Source organism: Scyliorhinus canicula, chromosome 2 (genome assembly GCF_902713615.1).
Source record: "Scyliorhinus canicula chromosome 2, sScyCan1.1, whole genome shotgun sequence".
Classification (NCBI taxonomy): Eukaryota; Metazoa; Chordata; class Chondrichthyes; order Carcharhiniformes; family Scyliorhinidae; genus Scyliorhinus; species Scyliorhinus canicula.
Window position 1 is genome coordinate 262213072 of NC_052147.1, and position 24973 is coordinate 262238044.

The 24973-nt window shown below is 47.1% G+C and overlaps 1 protein-coding gene across 1 annotated transcript in view; it reads left to right on the top strand.

Annotated features, from left to right (window-relative positions):
* The window catches only part of LOC119962324 (protein mono-ADP-ribosyltransferase PARP14-like), a 111458-nt gene that overhangs the window by 34043 nt on the left and 52442 nt on the right, over positions 1-24973 (top strand). The window contains 9 exon segments of the mRNA XM_038790305.1: positions 7046-7097; positions 8394-8528; positions 10128-10212; positions 14096-14226; positions 14229-14270; positions 18412-18451; positions 20095-20228; positions 23463-23525; positions 24717-24893. Coding sequence (XP_038646233.1) covers positions 7046-7097; positions 8394-8528; positions 10128-10212; positions 14096-14226; positions 14229-14270; positions 18412-18451; positions 20095-20228; positions 23463-23525; positions 24717-24893 — 859 coding nt within the window.

Here is a 24973-nt window from a genome sequence, read left to right on the forward strand (position 1 = left end):
TATTCAGTCTGTGCTGTGTGAGTATTAAAGTGTGTGCTGTGTGAGTATTCAGTCTGTGCTGTGTTAGTATTCAGTCTGCTGTGTTAGTATTCAGTCTGTGCTGTGTGAGTATTCAGTCTGTGCTGTGTGAGTATTCAGTCTGTGCTGTGTGAGTATTCATCTGTGCTGTGTGAGTATTCAGTCTGTGCTGTGTGAGTACGCAGTCTGTGCTGTGTGAGTACGCAGTCTGTGCTGTGTGAGTACGCAGTGTGTGCTGTGTGAGTACGCAGTCTGTGCTGTGTGAGTAAGCAGTGTGTGCTGTGTGAGTATTCAGTCTGTGCTGTGTGAGTACGCAGTGTGTGCTGTGTGAATACACAGTCTGTGCTGTGTGAGTATTCAGTGTGTGCTGTGTGAGTACGCAATCTGTGCTGTGTGAGTATTCAGTGTGTGCTGTGTGAGTATTCAGTCTGTGCTGTGTGAGTATTCAGTCTGTGCTGTGTGAGTATTCAGTGTGTGCTGTGTGAGTATTCAGCCTGTGCTGTGTGAGTATTCAGTCTGCGCTGTGTGAGTACGCAGTCTGTGCTGTGTGAGTATTCAGCCTGTGCTGTGTGAGTACGCAGTCTGCGCTGTGTGAGTACGCAGTCTGTGCTGTGTGAGTATTCAGCCTGTGCTGTGTGAGTATTCAGTCTGCGCTGTGTGAGTACGCAGTCTGTGCTGTGTGAGTATTCAGTCTGTGCTGTGTGAGTATTCAGTCTGTGCTGTGTGAGTATTCAGTGTGTGCTGTGTGAGTATTCAGTCTGTGCTGTGTGAGTATTCAGTGTGTGCTGTGTGAGTATTCAGTCTGTGCTGTGTGAGTATTCAGTGTGTGCTGTGTGAGTATTCAGTCTGTGCTGTGTGAGTATTCAGTGTGTGCTGTGTGAGAATTCAGTCTGTGCTGTGTGAGTACGCAGTCTGTGCTGTGTGAGTATTCAGTGTGTGCTGTGAGTATTCATTCTGTGCTGCGTGAGTACGCAGTCTGTGCTGTGAGTATTCAGTCTGTGCTGTGTGAGTACGCAGTGTGTGCTGTGTGAGTACGCAGTGTGTGCTGTGTGAGTATTCAGCCTGTGCTGTGTGAGTATTCCGTGTGTGCTGTGTGAGTACGCAGTCTGTGCTGTGTGAGTACGCAGTGTGTGCTGTGTGAGTATTCAGTGTGTGCTGTGTGTGTATTCAGTGTGTGCTGTGTGAGTACGCAGTCTTTGCTGTGTGAGTATTCAGTGTGTGCTGTGTGAGTATTCAGTGTGTGCTGTGTGAGTACGCAGTCTGTGCTGTGTGAGTACGCAGTGTGTGCTGTGTGAGTATTCAGCCTGTGCTGTGTGAGTACGCAGTGTGTGCTGTGTGAGTATTCAGTGTGTGCTGTGTGTGTATTCAGTGTGTGCTGTGTGAGTACGCAGTCTTTGCTGTGTGAGTATTCAGTGTGTGCTGTGTGAGTATTCAGTGTGTGCTGTGTGAGTACGCAGTCTGTGCTGTGTGAGTACGCAGTGTGTGCTGTGTGAGTATTCAGCCTGTGCTGTGTGAGTACGCAGTGTGTGCTGTGTGAGTACGCAGTGTGTGCTGTGTGAGTACGCAGTGTGTGCTGTGTGAGTACGCAGTGTGTGCTGTGTGAGTAAGCAGTGTGTGCTGTGTGAATACACAGTCTGTGTTGTGTGTGTATTCAGTCTGTGCTGTGTGAGTACGCAGTGTGTGCTGTGTGAGTAAACAGTCTGTGCTGTGTGAGTATTCAGTCTGTGCTGTGTAAGTACGCAGTGTGTGCTGTGTGAGTATTCAGTGTGTGCTGTGTGAGTATTCAGTGTGTGCTGTGTGAGTACGCAGTGTGTGCTGTGTGAGTACGCAGTGTGTGCTGTGTGAGTACGCAGTCTGTGCTGTGTGAGTATTCAGCCTGTGCTGTGTGAGTACACAGTGTGTGCTGTGTGAGTATTCAGTGTGTGCTGTGTGTGTATTCAGTGTGTGCTGTGTGAGTACGCAGTCTTTGCTGTGTGAGTATTCAGTGTGTGCTGTGTGAGTACGCAGTCTGTGCTGTGTGAGTACGCAGTGTGTGCTGTGTGAGTATTCAGCCTGTGCTGTGTGAGTACGCAGTGTGTGCTGTGTGAGTACGCAGTGTGTGCTGTGTGAGTACGCAGTGTGTGCTGTGTGAGTACGCAGTGTGTGCTGTGTGAGTAAGCAGTGTGTGCTGTGTGAATACACAGTCTGTGCTGTGTGTGTATTCAGTCTGTGCTGTGTGAGTACGCAGTGTGTGCTGTGTGAGTAAACAGTCTGTGCTGTGTGAGTATTCAGTCTGTGCTGTGTAAGTACGCAGTCTGTGCTGTGTGAGTATTCAGTGTGTGCTGTGTGAGTACGCAGTGTGTGCTGTGTGAGTACGCAGTGTGTGCTGTGTGAGTACGCAGTCTGTGCTGTGTGAGTACGCAGTGTGTGCTGTGTGAGTATTCAGTGTGTGCTGTGTGAGTATTCAGTGTGTGCTGTGTGAGTATTCAGTCTGTGCTGTGTGAGTATTCAGTGTGTGCTGTGTGAGTACGCAGTGTGTGCTGTGTGAGTACGCAGTGTGGGCTGTGTGAGTATTCAGTGTGTGCTGTGTGAGTATTCAGTCTGTGCTGTGTGTGTATTCAGTCTGTGCTGTGTGAGTACGCAGTGTGTGCTGTGTGAGTATTCAGTCTGTGCTGTGTGTGTATTCAGTCTGTGCTGTGTGAGTACGCAGTGTGTGCTGTGTGAGTACGCAGTGTGTGCTGTGTGAGTACGCAGAGTGTGCTGTGTGAGTACGCAGTATGTGCTGTGTGAGTACGCAGTGTGTGCTGTGTGAGTATTCAGTCTGTGCTGTGTGAGTACGCAGTGTGTGCTGTGTGAGTATTCAGTCTGTACTGTGTGAGTATTCAGTCTGTGCTGTGTGTGTATTCAGTCTGTGCTGTGTGAGTACGCAGTGTGTGCTGTGTGAGTATTCAGTGTGTGCTGTGTGAGTACGCAGTCTGTGCTGTGTGAGTACGCAGTGTGTGCTGTGTGAGTACGCAGTGTGTGCTGTGTGAGTACGCAGTGTGTGCTGTGTGAGTATTCAGTCTGTGCTGTGTGAGTAAGCAGTGTGTGCTGTGTGAGTACGCAGTGTGTGCTGTGTGAGTATTCAGTCTGTGCTGTGTGAGTACGCAGTGTGTGCTGTGTGAGTATTCAGTCTGTGCTGTGTGAGTACGCAGTGTGTGCTGTGTGAGTACGCAGTGTGCTGTGTGAGTACGCAGTGTGCTGTGTGAGTACGCAGTGTGTGCTGTGTGAGTACGCAGTGTGTGCTGTGTGAGTACGCAGTGTGTGCTGTGTGAGTACGCAGTGTGTGCTGTGTGAGTACGCAGTGTGTGCTGTGTGAGTACGCAGTGTGTGCTGTGTGAGTATTCAGTCTGTGCTGTGTGAGTACGCAGTGTGTGCTGTGTGAGTACGCAGTCTGTGCTGTGTGAGTACGCAGTGTGTGCTGTGTGAGTACGCAGTGTGCTGTGTGAGTACGCAGTGTGCGGTGTGAGTACGCAGTGTGTGCTGTGTGAGTACGCAGTGTGTGCTGTGTGAGTACGCAGTGTGTGCTGTGTGAGTACGCAGTGTGTGCTGTGTGAGTACGCAGTGTGTGCTGTGTGAGTACGCAGTGTGTGCTGTGTGAGTACGCAGTGTGTGCTGTGTGAGTATTCAGTCTGTGCTGTGTGTGTACGCAGTGTGTGCTGTGTGAGTACGCAGTGTGTGCTGTGTGAGTACGCAGTCTGTGCTGTGTGAGTACGCAGTGTGTGCTGTGTGAGTACGCAGTGTGTGCTGTGTGAGTACGCAGTGTGTGCTGTGTGAGTACGCAGTGTGTGCTGTGTGAGTACGCAGTGTGTGCTGTGTGAGTACTCAGTGTGTGCTGTGTGAGTACGCAGTGTGTGCTGTGTGAGTACGCAGTGTGTGCTGTGTGAGTATTCAGTGTGTGCTGTGTGAGTATTCAGTCTGTACTGTGTGAGTAAGCAGTGTGGGCTGTGTGAGTATTCAGTCTGTGCTGTGTGAGTATTCAGTGTGTGCTGTGTGAGTACGCAGTATGTGCTGTGTGAGTATTCAGTCTGTGCTGCGTGAGTACGCAGTGTGGGCTGTGTGAGTACGCAGTCTGTGAAATTAAATGAAATGAAAATTGCTTATTGTCACAAGTAGGCTTCAAATGAAGCTACTGTGAAAAGCCCCTAGTCGCCACATTCCGGTGCCTGTTCGGGGAGGCTGCTATGGGAATTGAACCGTGCTGCCGGTTTGCCTTGGTCTGCTTTCAAAGCCAGTGATTTAGCCCTGTGTGAGTACGCAGTGTGTGCTGTGTGAGTACGCAGTGTGTGCTGTGTATTCGGTCTGTGCTGTGTGAGTCTCCTGGCCATGGCGTATGGGAGTCTGGGGTGGGTGCAACTGCAGGGCACATGGGGTAGGATGTGATGAAAACCATGGAGCCAGGTGGCATGGTAGCACAGTGGGTAGCACTGTTGCCTCAGTCTGTGCTGTGTGAGTATTCAGTGTGTGCTGTGTGAGTACGCAGCCTGCGTTCGATTCCCAACTTGGGTCATGTGCAAAGTCTGCACGTTCGCCCCGTGTCTGCCTGGGTTTCCTCCGGATGCTCCGGTTTCCTCCCACAGTCCAAAGATGTGCGGGTTAGGTGGATTGGTCACGCAAAATTGCCCCGTAGTGGGCGGGGTTGCAGGGTTATGAGGATAGGGTGGAGGTGTTGGCTTAGGTGGGGTGTTTTTTCAGGGGCCGGTGTAGACTCGATGGGCCAAAGGGTTTCCTTCTGCACTGTAAATTCTATGATTCTATGATAATGGGCTGGGGCCCATGGAGTGGTGTGGGGGGTGGGGTTAATTGATGGATTAGCTGTCCAGGGGGCATAAGTGTTGAGGCATGACAGCAAAGAGGTTTCATGGATTATGCAGCCTGACTAAGAAGGGCGCCTGTTAGTTCTGCCTCTCCCTGAAGGAGAACGGAATCGTGTCCTGTTACATTGATGACACTCATGCTCCTGACACTAATTGGCCATCAAGTGTTAACCCTTAGCAATGTCAGCTCCTCAGTCTCAAAATCAAGGAATGAGATGAATCCTCAGGTTTCAAGGCTCAAAAAGTTTGGCGGCATGGGATCAAGTGAGAATGGGGTCACTTCACCGCCAGGACCCCAATGCCTGCAGGTCAGGATATATCAGCCCACCCTTCCCTGCCCCCCCCCAAAGGCGGACAAAACCAGTTGATATGGCCAGTCACGATGAGCGAGTACATAACCCTCCTGTAAGAAGTCCCACTGGTAGTGAGTTTAATAGAGGGGATGCCCAGACTGAAGGCTACAGGAGAGTTGAATTGGGTGAGGGCATATTCCAGGGCCGGCCCTCTTCTCGAGATGAGAGCTGTGAGCGTGAGTGTGTGATTGCTGCCGGCGAAATTCAGGGACTGGCTGCTTACGGGTCAGGAGGGCCAATGGGCCAGGGGAGATGATGGCCATCAGCTGCGACACCAACCTGACTCTCCCTCATCTCTGGAGTCTGTTTTTCCAGTATGACATCAACATGCAGAGTTACTTTCAATTGAATTGCCCTATCTCTACGGTGCATTCTAAAATGTAACAGAGATAGGGCTCCAAACTTGAGACAGCACAGACAACGATGGGTGTTAGTGATCCATTCTGCGGACTTCTTTTTCTCTTACAGTAACCAAACAGGTATGCTAATACCATAGTTTCTCACAATGGGATTTTGGCAATATGATTTTATGCACAATCAAGGGTGATCCATGTTAAAGAACGAGCTTTGATCTCCCAGACTCAACTTTAAGATTCCAGATGGAGGCCCTCTGTGTGCAGTTCTGGTCACCTCATTTTAGGAAGGATGTGGAAGCTTTGGAAAAGGTGCAAAGGAGATTTACCAGGATGTTGCCTGGAATGGAGAGGAGGTCTTACGAGGAAAGGTTGAGGGTGCTAGGCCTTTTCTCATTAGAACGGAGAAGGATGAGGGGCGACTTGATAGAGGTTTATAAGATGATCAGGGGAATAGATAGAATAGACAGTCAGAGACTATTTCCCCGGGTGGAACAAACCATTACAAGGGGACATAAATTAAAGGTGAATGGTGGAAGATATAGGGGGCATGTCAGTGGTAGGTTCTTTACCCAGAAAGTAGTGGGGGCATGGAATGCACTGCCTGTGGAAGTAGTTGAGTCGGAAACATTAGGGACCTTCAAGCGGCTATTGGATAGATACATGGATAATGGTAGAATAATGGAGTGTAGATTAATTTGTTCTTAAGGGCAACACGGTAGCATTGTGGATAGCACAATTGCTTCACAGCTCCAGGGTCCCAGGTTCGATTCCGGATTGGGTCACTGTCTGTGTGGAGTCTGCACATCCTCCCCGTGTGTGCGTGAGTTTCCTCCGGGTGCTCCGGTTTCCTCCCACAGTCCAAAGATGTGCAGGTTGGGTGGATTAGCCATGATAAATTGCCCTTAGTGTCCAAAATTCTATGATAATCTATGATTAACCTAGGACAAACGTTCGGCACAACATCGTGGGCCGAAGGGCCTGTTCTGTGCTGTATTTCTCTATGTTCTATGTTCTTAGAATCTTCCTTTCACATCGCGATTCATGACTTTTTCAGTGTTCCTGGTGGTTTCTGTGCTTGGAGTTTGGCCACCCATTGCCTTTATTGTGTGTCAAGTGTTTAGACAATGGCAGTCATGAAATCCACTAGCAGAATTGCTATAGCCATTGTCTTGGCAACTCGGTGTTCAGAAGCTTCCAGACTTGATCAATTTGTAGGTCAGCTGACTTTTGAAGACATTTTAAAGCCTTTGCTTGGGAAAAGTCCTCGTCAAGAAGTTCAGCCAATGTAATTAGAGATTAATCATCCATATTGCACACAACACATCACCATGACGATAGAATTAATCAGATTGGCCAAAGACGAACATCTATTATGCTGGAGACCTAGAGTGGGGTCAAACCTGTTCAACAATATGCAGGAATAATGCATCACTGGTAAAATAGGCCTGTCTTGCTCCTGAACAACTTTTCTTTTGCTACTCAGGTTATAAAACAACAGCAACAAGCCTTCAAGCCACCAATACCTTGTCCTCAAGGTAAGAGAACATGAATACAGTTTTAAGACGGGATGGTAGAATTGGCAAATTAAACAAAATGCACATAACACAGCTGTAGTTTCCAGAAAGCATGGTTCTGCTGCTGTAATTGTCATGATGTTTGCTGATCTATGTCAATCTTTGCATTGAACTCATTATTTTGCAAATTGTGGGTACCTGACTCATGCTCTCATTGTCACGATGGTCCTTAGATCCCTTTGTACAGAATGTGTCCATCTGGTGGGTAAATTTTTGATTTGTGTTCCAAGATTCTTCAAACAGATAGTGGGGTGTATTCCCCCCTCCCCCATCCACCCGTAAATTGATGCATTTGCCTGGTCATCAGAATGTGCTGACCAATTGACCCATAATCCTGAAGGTCTGGAGTATTTTGCGGATTAGGTCTCAGCACATTGAGGTGGTGAGCTTGGGTCAGAGGTCACAAGCCCCAGGGTAACCCTTAGACTTTGGACAGTTGCAGTATCAGGAAGCTTGAGTCGGAGGGAAACGGAATTAAGGGCTGGATGTGGGCCCGATGCCTGTTATATGCCAGTCCGATTGGCTGGCAGTTCCAGCAGTCCAGACAACGCCAGGAGCCGTTAATGGACCCTGTCATTACTGCAAGCAGGAACTAGAAACCCAATGGATCCCAGAGGTAGGTAAGACTGTGGTATTGGGTGGGAGGGTTCGGCCAGTTTAGAGAGTGGAGCAGGGGGGATGGGGTTGGTAGGTTTTTGTGACCAGGTGGGTAGGAAGAAGGGGTTCCACTGGCCTAGATGGGCTACCCCTGATGTGCAGAGGGCAGCTCCCGAAGATTGCACCTCCTTCCTTCCTGCCCTTTAAAATGTATTTACAGTACAGCCTGCACACACCCCCCTGACTGGCCACACCAACTATGTTATGGTATGGACAGTCTATTGGTGGGTCAATTGGCCTGTTGACAAGCTCAAGTGACTCTTAGTTTTTTATTTAAACAGAGCAGGCTGGCTGCTTATTTTGGTGCCCATCCACCTACCGTGTTGTGGGAGTGAGCTCAGGGGCGGACGGGAAGGGGTGAGTTTGGCACAGCCCTATTTTATGTGTCCTCCCAACTCCCACCGAAAACACAACTAGTGAGGTCACTTACAATCCGGGCCGAGATGAGGGCGGCACCTCAAACATGTCAATTGTTTCAAATGATGTGTATCATGGATAAATATAGAATTGACTGCCATTTCAGATTTCATCTCCAATGTTTAACTGTATAATGCGAACCATATATCATTTTTATTCACAGTAACTTTGATCTCTTTGCAGCGTCTAAACCAGCACCAACAGATCCAACAGTACTAATAGGTGGTGTCACAATAAAACTGAAACAAGGCGATATCACCCAAGAAATTACAGATGCTATCGTAAATTCTACCAACATGACGTTGGACTTGAATTCCGGTAAGTTTAAGAGACAATAAATCTAAATATGAAACAAACTAAATGGTACACTGTCCACTCCATGGGGGCACCCCACCTTGGCAGGTACTTGGCGGGGAGCTAAAAATCAACCAGAGAACCTTCCTGCCAAATCCTTCCTCATTTCTTGCACCTTCCAATGTTGACTTGTTCTCCCGAGCAGACAGAAAGGACACTTCCCAGGAACTGGAGGGATCCTCCTTTAAATAAATAAATTGGGTTTCCATACTATCATCAAGGCCCAATTGTCAATTTTTTAAATAAACATTTTGTTGAGGTATTTATGATTTTATAACAATAACAGAAGATACAGTGCACATACAAATATAAACATAGTGCAAGGGCCGTCTTCCTCTCTTACAGATCCCACCTTTCTTACACACTAATCTAAACTAAACTAGACCCTAACCCGCCCCCCTCTGCTGACAATTAATTTTCCCCAAAGAAGTCGACGAACGGCTGCCACCTCCGGATGAACCCTGACATTGACCCTCTCAGGGCGAACTTGATTTTCTCCAGACAGAGAAAGCTAGCCATGTCAGTTAGCCAGGTCTCCGACTTCGGGGGCTTTGAGTCCCTCCAAGCTAATAATATCCGTCTCCGGGCTACCAGGGAGGCAAAGGCCAGAACGTCTGCCTCTTTCTCCTCCTGGATTCCCAGATCTTCTGACACTCCAACAATCGCCACCTATGGGCACGGTGCCCCCCTTGTTTTTAACACCTTGGGCATGACATCCGCAAACCCCTGCCAGAATCCCCAAAACTTCGGGAATGCCCAGAACATATAGACATGGTTCGCTGGTCCTCCCGCACACCTTGCGCACCTGTCTTCTACCCCAAAGAACCTGCTCATCCGGGTCACTGTCATGTGTGCCCGGTGATCAACCTTAAACTGTATCAGGCTAAGCCTGGCACATGTTGTGGATGCGTTGACTCTACTCAACGCATCCGCCCAGAGACCATCCTCTATCTCTCCTCCTAACTCCTTTTCCCATTTGTGTTTCAGCTCCTCGGTCTGTGTTTCCTCTGACCCCATGAGTTCTTTATAAATGTTGGAAAGCCTCCCTTCTCCCACCCATACACTGGAAACTACCCTGTCCTGTATCCCCCTTGGTGGTAGGAGTGGGAAGGTTGAGACCTGCCAGTGTAGGCCCAATTGTCATTTTAATCAGTGGCCTGAAAGGTGAAACTTTTGTGCGTGACGCTGCCACGTTAGGATGAGGCTACATTTGGTGCCAAAAGACCCCCCCCCCCCCCCCCCCACCTTCCAAGAAGCTAACTTCTGTTACTTTCCGCTGACTTCGCTTGAGAGGCTGCAGGAACAGTGGTCACCTAGATCCTCAGATAACGTTCAGACCTCATTGTAACCATCTCATCGCATGGAAAGTAAATCAATCATAGTGAATGATAGCTAAACAGTTCATTCACCACTGACCATTTAACCTCATCATCCCAGTGCTACAATTGCCCCCAAATTTCACAGAACGAATCAGTGTACGATTTATGAATTTGGCTCACCAAATAACAAAAATCTTGTTTTTTTCTTAACATCTGGTTTTTTTTCTGTTTTATTTATCTGTAGGCGTGTCTGGTGCGATACTGAAAGCTGCAGGCAGTTCCGTGCAGGATGAATGCAAGGCCCTAGGTACTGGGAACTCTTACTCAGAGTTGTGTTTTTCTGGGATGTATGCGTGAAAAAGTAACTAAAATTGTGTGGCAGCCCTCTCATCGAATACGTCTCAAGGCACATAAGGAGCGAGAGAGAGGAAAAAGACACTGAAAAGGGACAAGAGAGATTAAGGGGGCAGCTTGAAGATGAAAAGATCAGTTTATCATAAATCTTCGAAGAACATGAGAGAAGTGGTCTATATTACTGTACAAGTATCAAAACCTCGTGTTAGTTACTTTCAAATGAAGGAGATTATACTGAAGCTTATTTAACAGAATGACACTGAACAGTTGGGAGGGGAAAAGTTTGGTGGCTATTTCTACCCTAATATCCTGGTAGCAGTTTGGGGATGCTGCCTGGGTAATAGATAGATAGATAGAGAAATACAGCACAGAACAGGCCCTTCGGCCCACGATGTTGCGCCGAACTTTTGTCCTAGGTTAATCATAGAATTTTGGACAATTTTTCATGGCCAATCCACCCAACCTGCACATCTTTGGACTGTGGGAGGAAACCGGAGTACCCGGAGGAAACCCACGCAGTCACGGGGAGGATGTGCAGACTCCACACAGACAGTGACCCAAGTCGAAATCGAACTTGGGACCCTGGAGCTGTGAAGCAATTGTGCTATCCACAATGCTACCGTGCTGCCCTTAAGAAGTTAACCTACACTCCATTATTCTACCCTAATCCAAGTACCTATCCAATAGCCGCTTGAAGGTCCCTAACTTTTCCGACTCAACTACTACCACAGGCAGTGCATTCCATGCCCCCACTACTCTCTGGGTAAAGAACCTACCTCTGACATCCCCTCTATATCTTCCACCATTTATCTTAAATTTATGTCCCCTTGTAATGGTGTGTTCCACCCGGGGAAAAAGTCTCTGACTGTCTACTCTATCTATTCCCCTGATCATCTTATAAACCTCTATCAAGTCGCCCCTCATCCTTCTCCGTTCTAATGAGAAAAGGCCTAGCACCCTCAACCTTTCCTCGTATGACCTACTCTCCATTCCAGGCAACATCCTGGTAAATCTCCTTTGCACCTTTTCCAAAGCTTCCACATCCTTCCTAAAATGAGGTGACCAGAACTGCACACAGTACTCCAAATGTGGCCTGACCAAGGTTTTGTACAGCTGCATCATCACCTCACGGCTCTTAAATTCAATCCCTCTGCTAATGAACGCTAGCACACCATAGGCCTTCTTCACAGCTCTATCCACTTGAGTGGCAACTTTCAAAGAACTATGAACATAGACCCCAAGATCTCTCTGCTCCTCCACATTGCCAAGAACCCTACCATTAACCCTGTATTCCGCATTCATATTTGTCCTTCCAAATGGACAACCTCACACTTGTCAGGGTTAAACTCCATCTGCCACTTCTCAGCCCAGCTCTGCATTCTATCTAGTCTCTTTGAAGCCGACAACAGCCCTCCCTCACTATCCACAACTCCACCAATCTTCGTATCATCTGCAAATTTACTGACCCACCCTTCAACTCCCTCATCCAAGTCGTTAATGAAATCACAAACAGCAGAGGACCCAGAACTGATCTCCCTGCGGTACGCACTGATAACTGGGCTCCAGGCTGAATATTTGCCATCCCACACCACTCTCTGTTTTCTATCGGTTAGCCAGTTTGTTATCCAACTGGCCAAATTTCCCACTATCCCATTGCCCTCCTTACTTTCTGCATAAGCCTACCATGGGGAACCTTATCAAATGCCTTACTAAAATCCATGTACACTACATCCACTGCTTACCTTCATCCACAGGGGTTGTCATCCTGAGTTATTCTTCCCTCCAATTGCCAAAGTGGTATCCAGGTCTGCTGAGATTGGGTTGTCTCTTTTCTAGTCAAATGTTATTGACAATCAGTGCCTCTGAGCCAAGGGCTTCAAGTTACAGGAGTGCAGTATTTGAGAAAGTGGTATATTTCATTTCCCGAGCCCACTGTAGGAGTGTTTCCAAGGCGCCTGAGTATTGAGCAAGCTTTTACGTGGGGTACTTCCCTCTTAGTACAGCTCAGCTGAACACCCTGATCTGCAGACACACATCAAACTCGGTTAAGACAGCTTCATTATTCCAAGCTTGGTCTATATACATGGGAGAGGGATCTGGATAAATGCCAAATCACTCTAATTTACACTAGTTCAAATGCAACAGTTTACAATTTTCCAAAAATCAATAGCCCACCCCAGTTGGACTTGATCCAATCCTTGAAGCTGTCAATTTTATATTGACCAGTAAATTTAATCTGAGCAAAATGTTGACTGTGATCAGCTCATGATTTAACCCCATCCTGCCACCTGTTGTTTACTAGGATCCTGTGTCCATTATCAAGTTGTTTTTCTGACATTCCCATCTTGCGTGTCGTAGCCAGTTGACGCCTACTTCATTGTTCATCCAGGGGCAGGATGCCAAAGTTGGTTGCTCTTTACACCATGGATTGTCTAAGACAGGATATTGGGGGCACTGATAAGAACTGTTTACTGAGCTGACCGTGTTATTGCTGACCACACTACTTCTGTCAAATCCTGTTTGCCTCAAAACATGGGCAAGTAGGTAGCTTAAATCCCATCATGCATTGTGGCCACAGCTTGTAGCAAGAGTTTGAATGCTTAGTGATAATAATAATGGCTTATTGTCACAATTAAGCTTCAATTAAGTTACTATGGAAAGCCCCTAGTCGCCACATTCTGGGGCCTGTTTGGGTACACAGAGGGAGAATTCAGAATGTCCACATTACCTAACAGCAGGTCTTTTTTTGGACTTGTGGAAGGATTAAGGGCGGAATTCTCCGCTCCCCACGCGGCGTGGGAGAATCGCGGGAGGGCCCCCCAACATTTTTCACGTCCCCCTGGTGCTCCCCGCGATTCCCCCCCCCCCCCCCCCCCCCCCGGCTCGGAAGAATCGGCGCTCGCCGTTTTTCACGGTGAACGGCGATTCTCCGACCCCGATGGGCCGAGCGGCCTGCCGTTCACGACCGTTTCATGACGACGGCAAACACACTTGGTCGCTGCCGTCGTGAAACGGGCACCAGATGCCCGTTTGGGGTTTCTAGGGGGCCGTTTGGGGCAAGAGCACCACGACTGTGCTCGGGAGGGGACAGGCCCCGCGATCAGTGCCAACCGACCGTCGTGCCGGCGTCCAAACTTGGACTGCACTATTTCCGCTCCGCCGCCCCGCAAGATCAAGCCACCACGTCTTGCGGGGCGGGCTGAGGGGAAAGACAGCCAACCGCGCATGCGCGGGTTCGTGCCATCAGCGTCATGACGTCAGCCGCGCATGCGCGTGTTGGAGCCGGCCAACCTGCGCATGCGCGGCTGACGTCATTAAGTGCACCAGCCGCATCATTCTTGGCGTGACGCCTCCGCGGCCGACAGTTACAGAGCGCCGCTCCTAGCCCCGCCGGGCGGGGAGAATAGGGGGCGAGTAGCGGCCTCCGAGGCCGTCGTGATTGATGACTGGGTAGGCTGGTTGGTTTCTTTCTGCATCGTAACTTTTCTATGGTTGTTATGCTCGTACAAAAGGCTTATTGTGAAATGCCTAACAAGTATCCCAAACTTCATTTAACTGGTACATATCTCAACTGGAAGGACACCGTCTTCAGTTTTCATACGGGAGAAGAGATAACGGCAGGGAATTCTCCAACCGTTGAGATTCCCTTTTCCTGCAGGCAGCGCAAGTCCCACCTGTGGTTTTCCCAGCAGTGTGGGGTGGCGATGGGAAATCTCAGCAAATGGCATGCCACCACGGAGTATATGGCTAGGGAACTGGAGAATCCCACCAACATGTTGTATCTGCTGTGAGCAAATAATAAGTGTATTCTTGGCAATGTTGTATTTCGAGGTTAATGAGGGTGAATTTCTTTCCCAGGCCACAACCGGCTGATGGTGTCGCAATCACCAATAGTGGCCAGCTTCAATGTAAATATATCGTGCACGTCGTTGGGCCCAAAGCAGCAGCTGGCATCACAGCATCAGTACACAAGGCCCTTGAGGAATGCGAAAGCGGAGCATCACTACGGTTGCATTCCCAGCCATTGGCACAGGTAACATCTCCCCGATACAGGCAGCTCGGTCAGCTGAATATACAATTTGTTTTTACCTGCTTTGATTTTTTCTGAGATTGACCAATGTATTTTTGGATTTTATTCAGGTAAAGGTGGAATCAGTTGCATAACTGTCATCAATGCAGTCTTCAGTGGAATGGAGAATTATTTCTTGACTACTGTATCATCCAACATTAAAGCCATTCCACGTTGCGTTTGAGTCGTACGTTTCATGATAGTTTTGCCGATGCTTTCGAGGCAAAGAAGTGAATTCCGGTGTTGGCACAATGGTAATCTTTGCATCCTGGGGGGAGTTTCATTTTTCACTGGGACTCTGTTTTCAACTAGAACACATACACATGTGGAAACTAAAAACCTTCCATTTCAGCTATGCACTGCGGTTATTTCTGGAACTTTTGGGACAGGAGTAGGCCAATAGCCCCTGAGCCCATTCCGCCGTTTTGTGGATCTTGATTCACCTGCAGTCTAACTCCGTCTTGGCTCCATATTGCGAATCATAGAAACCCTACAGTGCAGAAGCCGGCCAGTTGGTCCATCGAATCTGCACTGACCCTCCGAAAGAGCACCCTACCTAGGCCCACTCCTCTGCCATATTCCCTATTACCCTTTGCCAGCAAAGATCTGTTGATCTCAGATTCAAAATTATTAATTGGTTCGCACCTGATCGCTTTTGTGGGAGACAATCCAGCATTTCTCCAAATGTTCGCTATGAACACGCTTTTCCTAAAATTTCCCTTGATTTGTCTGGCTCTGATAGAAATTTAATGTCCACGGTGTTCTAGACTCTCGCTAGCAGAAACAGTTTCTTAGTATCTCTCCTGTCAATTCCTTTCAACATCCGAAACACTTGAATCAAATCACTCCTGAACATTCTTGCTTTGAGGAAATACATACCTTGTTTAGTAATATCTCCCCATAATCTATTGCTTAGAGCCCTAGTTGCACTCTGGTAACCTGTGTTGCACTTCTTCAAAGACCAATATATCTTTTTATCAATGCAGGTTCGTAACTCGGGAATGGTAGATCCAGATGGGGTCAATTCTTTGAGGAATTTCAGCAAATTGTTATATTTCCAGTATTAGTGGATTTAAGACTGCTTCATTAGATCCTGGGCTCCACACAATTATGCAATATGTCTTGTGCCCTCTCAAGTACAGAAAATATTTGTTCAATGCCTCTGCCATTTCCTTCTCGTCCATTGTAATTTCTGCTGTCTCTACCTTGAGAGTACTCATGTTTCTTCCTTTTCATTTACTTGCAAAAGCCTCCTTGTGATCTGTTTTTATACCTCTTGCCAGTTAATATCAAATCTATTTATCTTGATACATTTCTGGGTCATCTTTGCTCATGTTTAAATCCCACCCAATTCTCTGTAGGCACTCTGCTCTTTTTGGCAACACGCTATGCTTCTCTGAATCTGTCTTTAACTTTTCCAGTTAGCTGCAGCTTTGCAATTTTCCCAGTGGGTTTTTACTCTTCAAAGGAACGTGCATGAATTGAGAATTTTTGAATTATTTATTCAAATGTTTGCTATATTTAATCACTGCCATATCCTTTTATCTACCTCCATTATCATAGAATCATAAAATTTACAGTACAGAAAGAGGACATCTCGGCCACATTGAGTCTGCACTGGCTCTTGGAAAGAGCACCCTACCCAAGGTCAACACCTCCACCCTATCCCCATAACCCAGTAACCCCACCCAACACTACGGGCACAGTTTGGACACTAAGGGCAATTTATCATGGCCAATCCACCTAACCTGCACATCTTTGGACTGTGGGAGGAAACCGGAGCACCGGAGGAAACCCACGCACACACGGGGAGAATGTGCAGACTCCGCACAGACAGTGACCCAAGCCAGAATTGAACCTGGACCCTGGAGCTGTGAAGCAATTGTGCTATCCACAATGCTACTGTGCTGCCCGATAGTGTCCAAAGGGTTTAGGCCGTGGGTACTGGATTACGGGGATGGAGTGGGGGATTGGGCTTGGGTAGGGTGCTCTTTCCAAGGGTTTGTGCAGACTTGATGGGCCTTCTGCACTGTAGGGATTCTAAATAAATTCTTTTCAGCAAATCCATCCCTAGAAATCAGTAATTGGCTTTGTTGTATTTAACCGTCGCACGGGATCATCCGTTTCCACCAAAAGGCTTTTTGTTTCGGGCATGGGAGTGTCACGCAATGGGTTCCCATCATGGCAGGGGGCGGAAAGTCCTGGCCTAATTTTCACACTTAACCATGTCATTCTTAAACGTATCGCATTATCAAACTTCCCTGTGGAGTTTTTTGTTCCAAGGTACTAATTAACTCCATCTCATATCGTCGCAGCACGGTAGCATAGCGGTTAGCACAGTTTGCTTCACAGCTCCAGGGTCCCAGGTTCGATCCCCGGCTGGGTCACTGTCTGTGCGGAGTCTGCACGTTCTCCCGTGTCTGCGTGGGTTTCCTCCGGGTGCTCTGGTTTCCTCCCACAGTCCAAAGATGTGCAGGTGAGGTGGATTGGCCATGCTAATTGCCTTGTGCCCAAAACATGTTAAGTGGGGGTTACTGGGTACAGGGATAGGGTAGGTACGTGGGCTTCAGTAGGGTGCTCTTTATAAGGGCCGGTGCAGACTTGATGGCCAAATGGCCTCCTTCTGCACTGTTGATTCTATGATAGCCACAATACAATAGCCTGTTCCTTGGATGGTTCTCAACATTTGTTGAGAATTTGTTGAGAAACTATCTCAAATGCTTTCTATTAACTTGGTCTCCAGGCTACTTTTAACAATTGATTCACCCAGTCCATATGCAGGTTGATGTCACTCAATATTTTTGCATTACTCTGCTTACATGCTTTTCTAATTTCCTGATTTATCTTTTTCCAACATTGTGATGGGGCCTATGAACTATTCTGCATTTCATATCCTGCCTGCAATTTCCTGGATAAGTACGGAATTAGGAGAGCTGGAATTATGGATCTCCACTCCTTTTTCCTCTTCCTTCCCCAGGCACTTGAAAGGAAAAGCTGCTCTTAAAAATTCAACTCGTGTCGTGCAGATTCCTTTGCTAAACATGCAAATGCCCCCCTGACTCTGAATTGATGTAAGAATGACATGGTTAGAAAGTCGCCACATCATGAGTCACAGAATCAAAGAAAAATATAGTGCAAAAAAGTCCCTCAGCCCATCGATTCTGCACCGCTGCATGAAAGGCACCTGATCTGCCAAACCTAATCCCATTTGCCAGCACTAGGCTCTCAGCCTCAAATGTTAAGATGTGCCAAGGGCTCACCCAGGTACTTTTTAAAGGATGTGAGGCAACCCGCCTCTCCCAACCTTCCAGGCTGTGCGTTCCAGACCGTCACCACCCTCTCGGTTAAAAGGTTTTTCCTAAAATCCCCCCTTATCTTTCTGCCCCTCACCTTGAATTCCTGCCCCTCGTGACTGACCCTTCAACTAAGGGGAACAGCTGGTTCTATCCACCCTGTCCATGCCCCTCACAATCCCGATCAGGTCACCCCTCAGTCCTCTCTGCTCCAGTGAACACAGCCCAAACCTATCCAACCTCCCTTTGTAACTTAAATGTTCCATCCCAGGCAACATCCTGGTGAATCTCTTTGGCACCTCCTCCAGTGCAATCACACCCTTCCTACAATGTGGCGACCAGAACTGCACACAGCACTGTCAAGTCTGATCATTTGTTATATATCTACTCAGCAGAAATACAAATTTCTATTTCTGGTACCATATACAGTAATGATTGGTTAAAGAGCAAGATCAAAATAAAGAATGAGACAATGTTTGTACAATAGAAGGCACCAATTTTATTTTAGTGTGTAATGTTTTTGATTTCATACTGAAAGTCATTCAAACTTTTGATAAATGAACATTTGTCACAGTTCCAGTCACTTTTTGTATCTCCAGGAATTGTTTGTTAATCCCAAACAGTTTGCAGTCACTCTGAATCTGTTTTGGAATTCTTGACATCTCAAAGAAATTCATTCAGTTATGAGATATAATGATACTGAATCCGCGCAATATCATAGAACAGGATGCTTTAAAATGTCTGTTTTATTAAGTCATTCAAGAAATTATACTTAAATACCTCTTTCTTTTCTTCAAATTTGAACATTTTAGGGGACCGCACAGATGACACAACATATTTATACTCAAACAGGTAATGGTCACCTCCATCCTTCCCTGTAAAATGATCTCTTATTCTTACAACAAACCTATACCTAGACCTGAGATCATCTGTAAGAGATCAGACGTAAACTTCATAGTTTAACGTAAGTCTTTGGCTCCTGGGCTATTGATGCGGCCCGCACCACATGGACTGCAGCGGTTCAGGAAAGGTGGCTCCTTATCGCCTTCTCAAGGGCAATTAGGGACGGGCAGTAGAACTGCTGGCCTAGTCCTACGCCCAGGACCCATGAACCAATTTTTTAAACGTTTTCACGAATCGCATTTGTTTAAACATGTATAAACTGAAGTCCTCCAATGTATATTTTTACATTATTTTACTGAATTTCCTGTCTCAACAATGGTCATGCACTAATCCGTAGAACAGAAAGAGTGCGGACTACTCTACATTTTTTTTCACAGACTATTGTAAATTGGCTGGATTCACTGGTGTCCCAGCATGTGTTTCTCGGCACAGTTCGTCAGTGATGGAATTTTCTACTCCCACTCCATGTCAGTGGGATTTCCCATTGAAGCCACCCCACGCCGCCAGGAAACCCGCATGCGGGGTTGTGCTGCCAGCGGGAAATAGAATCCCAGTAGCGGGAGAATTCCGGTCATTGTATTCACTTTAGTAAGTAACTAAAGCACCAAGTTTGAAACCAAAATTCTGCATCACAATTGTGGCACAATGCTGGCAATCTGCATACTCCACGGGCGAGATTCTCCGCAAATGCGGAGAGTCGTAAAGGCTGCCGTGAAACTGGCCGTGTTTCACGGCAGCCTTCACGCCCATTCCCGGGACACGATTCACTCCGCCCCCCCCCCCCCCCAAATCGTGGCCCCGGGAATCACGGCGTCGCGGCCTTAACGATGGTCGTTAAGGCCGCGCGCCAAGATGATGCGCGGCTGGCGTCTGTATGACGTCAGCCGCGCATGCGCAGGTTGGAGCCGGCTCCAACCCGCACATGCGCGGGTGACATCATCACGCCATTGATGGAACCCGCGCATGCGCGGTTCCGTATTTCTCCACCGCTGCCTGACAAGATGTGGCGGCTTGATCTTGTCGGGCGGCGGAGGGGAGAGAGTGCGTCCCTTTTGGACGCAGGCCCGACAATCGGTGGGCACCGATCGCGGGCCTGTCCCCTCCCGAGCACAACGGCGGTGCTCCCGCCCCAAACGGGCCTCTGAATGCCCCAAACGGGCATCCAGCGCCCATTTATTACGACGGCAGCAAGCAGGTGTGTTTGCTGCCGTGAAAAAACGGGCATGAAAAAGCCGCTCGGCCCATCTGCCGCGGAGAATCGCCGCTCGCCTTAAAAAATGGCGAGCGGCGATTCGTGACGTGGGTCAGGCGAGGGGGGTGAAGAATAGCGGGAGGGCGCAAAAAAATGTCGGGAGGCCCTCCCGCTATTCTCCCAAACCGGCGTGGGCAGCGGAGGAATCGCGCCCTCACATTTATGATTAATTTGCATTGAATGGCTAGTAAAATTGCAGGGAAATCCAATAGTCCACCCTTCTCTAGTGTATGGCTCTATTTTGAAAGTGATTTTATGGACGTAGGGCTTTGCGCTTCCTGACATGAACTGATAGTATTTATGACGCTAGGTAAGATCAAATCTCTGCGTTACTCTCCAGCTCAAAGAGAGGGCTGTTGCCTACACAGCTGAGAATCTGTAATGTTATCGTGGAGGTGCAACAAGGAAACATAACGCTGCAAAGTGTGAAAGGAATAGTGAATTCCACAAATACGACGCTAGATCTTAATTCTGGTAAGTTAACTTTTCTTTGCATTTCACCCCTTAAACCTTTGAATTTCATTTGTTAGTTCAGGAATATGCAAACACATATGAAATTTCACATTTCCTTTAAGACTCTGGGATCCAAAGGAATTTAGAAAAAAAAGGAAATTGGAGTTGACTCTTGGTAGAGTTTTAATTTGAATCTATAAAACCTGTCCTTTTGAAACTCATGAAAATTGAAATACTTGATATTGATCACAATGAGCCATAATATATAATCAAAACGTGCATTGTGGAGCATTATACTTAGCCAATGAAAGAATTTAGGATAACTTAGAGAGATCAGGGTCTGGAATCTCCATTTCAGTGGCTAAGTGTTGGCTCAAATGGAGAATTCGCGGGCGTTTTACGACGCACAAAATCGCCGCTAAAACCTCACCGATCCCAGGACCAGTGAGGAGTCTAACAGCGGCGCCGGGTGAAACCCCTGGCTCCCGCGCCGAAACCGGAAGTAGAATGGTCGGGTCCCAGGCCGTGCATGTATATGGCGACAACGTGCTGCGGTCGCACCATACAACATGGCGCCGGCCGTGCGCGGACCCAACCTGCCATCCGCGACTCCACAGGCCACTCCCTAGCCAACCCCCACCAGTCCCCCCAGCCCACGTGGAAGGTCTCCCCCCCCTCCCCCCGCCCCGGCCAGCGGCATAGATTCCGGCCAAGTGTGGCGGCGCTGGACACAGTCCACAGTCGCCACACTGGGTTCCCGATCGCTGAGACCTCGCGTGTCCTGCGCAGTCGGGGACTCAGCCCATCGGGGGTGGAGCATCGCGGGAGGGCCGGCTGATGACTTGCAAACGGTATTGAAATGGTGTGACGTGATGACGCCATTTCGGAGGGAGCGGAGCATAGCTGACCGGCGACAAATCGTCACCAGCCTGAATTTGGGGCGTCAGATCCCATTCTCCACATGATCGCCAGTTACGATATTGGCGTTGGGCAACGGGGAATTCCGCCCCATTGATCTCATAGATAACTTGGTGTTTTTTGTTCAACAGCAATGAACAGGTAATAATTTCCTTAACGATTGTCAGGTGTCATCTGTCAGTATTCAATAAGAAAAATAGAAATTTTCACTAGAATTTGTGGCTGTCAGTATGAAACTGTTAATAATTGTTGCAATTGCCACATTGAGATAAGATGGCCCTTTCCTGATACGATTATATTAACGGACTTAATTTGGCTATTAGTGGTACTGCACTTGTGAAAATGTCAATATTTAAAAATTAATTGGAGGGTTGGAGTGATTGAGCATTTTATTTATCAGAACAAAAATACTGAGATTTCTGATCAGAACTGAAACTAATAAATGAAGCTAATATGGGGTTGTTGGAAAAGCTCTCTTGTAAAACCTACCTTTATCATTTTCTTTTACAATACTTCTCCTTTTGATCTCATTTTAAAACATTTCACGTGATGTTGGCATTGCTGGCAAGGCCAGCATTTACTGTCCATCGCTAATTGAATCGTGGAATCATAGAATCCCTACAGTGCAGAAGGAGGCCATTCGGCACATCGAGTCTGCACTGACCCTCTGAAAGAGCACCCTACAATAGACCTGTCCCCTTGCCCCCCTCAGTAACCCGACCTGCACATCTTTTGGACACTAAGGGGAAATTTTTACCTTGGACAATCCACCTAACCTGCATATCTTTGGACTGTGGGAGGAAACCGGAGCATCCGGAGGAAGCCCACGCAGACACGGGGAGGAAATCTGGACAGACAGTCACCCAAGGCAGGAGTTGAACCCAGGTCCCTGGCACGGTGAGGCAGCGGTGCAAACCATTGTGCCACCGTGTCTCACTAGACCATTTCAACCACATTGCTTTGGGTCCGGGTTTCATGTAGGCCAGACTGGGCAAAGACATTAGTGAACCAGATAGGTTTTTACGACAATCAGTGATAGTTTCATGATCACCATTACTGACACTGGGTTTCAATTCCTGATATTATTAATTGAATTTAAATTCCACCAGCTGCAATGGTTACGTTTGAACTCATGTCTCCAGGACATTAGCCTCGGCTTCTGGGTTACTAGTCCAGTAAACTTACCACTTTGCCACTGTCTTCCCACACAGTTTATCACCTGTGGCTGAGGTGATACCACCATAAACTGGATAGCAGGGGGTAGGTACTTGACTACCCTGGAGATGACACTTTCAATATCCCAGGCCTCATTTTGGGGAAGTTCCTATGTTTTGGGGGAACGTCCTCACCTCTCCTCAGGCTAAAATTAGAAACTCAATGGAGTTTCCAAGTGAAATCATGCCAGCTTCCGTTTCTTGCTTACATTTATTGGCAGTAACAACACATTCAATAAGTGCACAAGTGAATAGGCTGCACGTTTTGAGGTTTTTTCCCTAATTTTAGAGTACCCAATTCATTTTTTCCAATTAAGGGGCAGTTTAGCGTGGCCAATCCACCTACCCTACACATAAGGCCATAAGATATAGGAGCAGAATTAGGCCACTCGGCCCATCGAGTCTGCTCCGCCATTCAATCATGGCTGATATTTTCTCATCCCCATTCTCCTGCCTTCTCTCTAGAATCCCTGATCCCCTTATTAATCAAGAACCTATCTATCTCTGTCTTAAAGACACTCAGTGAATTGGCCTCCACAGCCCTCTGTGGCAAAGAGTTCCACAGATTCACCGCCCTCTGGCTGAAGAAATTCCTCCTCATCTCTGTTTTAAAAGATCGTCCCTTTAGTCTGAGATGGTGTCCTCTGGTTCTAGTTTTTCCTACAAAAGGAAACATCCTCTCCACGTCCACGCGATCCAGGCCCCGCAGTATCTTGCAAGTTTCAATAAGATCCCCTCTCATCCTTATAAACTCAAATGAGTCCAGAGTTCTCAAACATTCCTCATACGACAAGTTCTTCATTCTGGGGATCATTCTTGTGACCCTTTCCAAGGCCAGCACATTCTTCCTTAGATACTGGTTGTATACACATCTTTGGGTTGTGGGGCGAAACCCACGCAAACACAGGAAGAATGTGCAAACTCCACACGGACAGTGACCCAGAGCCGGGATCGAACCTGGGATCTCGGCGCCGTGAGGCAGCTGTGCTAACCACTGCACCACCGTGCTGCCCCACGTTTTGAGGTTTGACGCTGGATGGGTAGAGAACTTGCACAAAGTTACTTATCATAACCAAAAATTAATTACCAAGCCACAATTTTTGTTGTGTGATTGTTTTTCTAGGGGTTCTCTGGGGCAATATTGCAGCAGCTGGCAGTACTGTCACAGATGAGTGCAAGAAGTTGGGTAAGTTACAAATATATATAGATGTATATCATATTTTTTAAAACTCCAGAGTACTAGAGATTTCAGTAGTTTGAGACATATTAATTTATATCAACAATCTCAAATACCTCACAAACTGTAGTAATGGCTCACAAACCATAGCACTACCGCAGATATCTTTCTGGCCTCTCATGATCCAATGCCTTTTCAACTCTCTATGGCTTTACTGAACAGTATTTGTTCATTTTCCCAATTTCCTCTGCTCTGCTTAACTCCAGACATCTTGGAAACGTCTTTTAATTTTCTTGTCCCCTTAACTAGATGGACTTTAGGTTTCTGGCATCTATTTTCTTAACCATTTCTCCATAGTGTGGCTTTTCTTCCAGCAAGGTTGAGATAGATGTTTCCTCCTTAGCCTTCTGTAAACAATTGCTTCTGGCAGAGCTGTGAGAGTTTTTCACTTGCCAGTGACCTGTCTCCAACTGTTCTGGCTTCCAGTTGAAACAAAGAGCAAAGGAAAGCTCCTTCATCCGGGAAGTGGCCTCCTGTTGCTTAGCAATTACTTACTTCTATTTATTCTTCACGCCAGGGCCCTTTCTAAGCACTATAGAAACATGGTTAGAAGTTAACCAACCCCCACACATACAAAAACCTTTGTCCAGCATGAATCTAACTATAGGTTTCCCCCCTCCAGGCACAGAAACATTAAATTGAACCCACTTAAAACTATATCTTATTTCTAATATTCACTAATATAAATATTAATCCCTTAAAACTACCTTTTTATTTCCTTACATAAATGGTTGTCTTGTTTCGATTACTGATAATTCATGACTGAAACGACAGCCATACTAAGTATGCAGTAAGTGGGGGATAGTTGCAAGCAAATAATGTGCGTAAAATCAATCCCTGTCATTTATACCAGTGCAGGCTCCAGACATGATCAATGGGAGAATTTCCATTGTCGCCCTTAAAAGTGGTGTCACCACATACAGCCTTAATTGTATCTAACATTCGCAGCTGCTTAGTGACTTATTTTTCAAATGCAACATTTGTTCATAATCAAGTGTGTTTTTACATCACTTAAAGCAAATAATTATTTTCTGACCATGCGGCTGTAGAAGCTGTTTAAATTCATTCATGTTATTATGCTTTCCTAAGCAGAGAAAATAAATATAACTTTATTTCACTTTATGTCCATGATTTCTTCAGGTTCTCAGCCAAGTGATGGTGTTGTAGTTACCGGAAGTGGGAACCTTTCCTGCGATTACATCATTCACATGGTCGGCCAAACTACTCCTGCTCTGATAACAGCCTCGGTGGAAAAAGTATTGCAGGAATGTGAAAAAAATCAGATTACCACCGTGTCTTTCCCTGCTCTAGGAACAGGTAACTGCAGTCAGTATAGCAAGATGCTCATCTCAGAGTCATAGAGGATTACAGCACAAAAATTTGGTCCATTGTTCCAC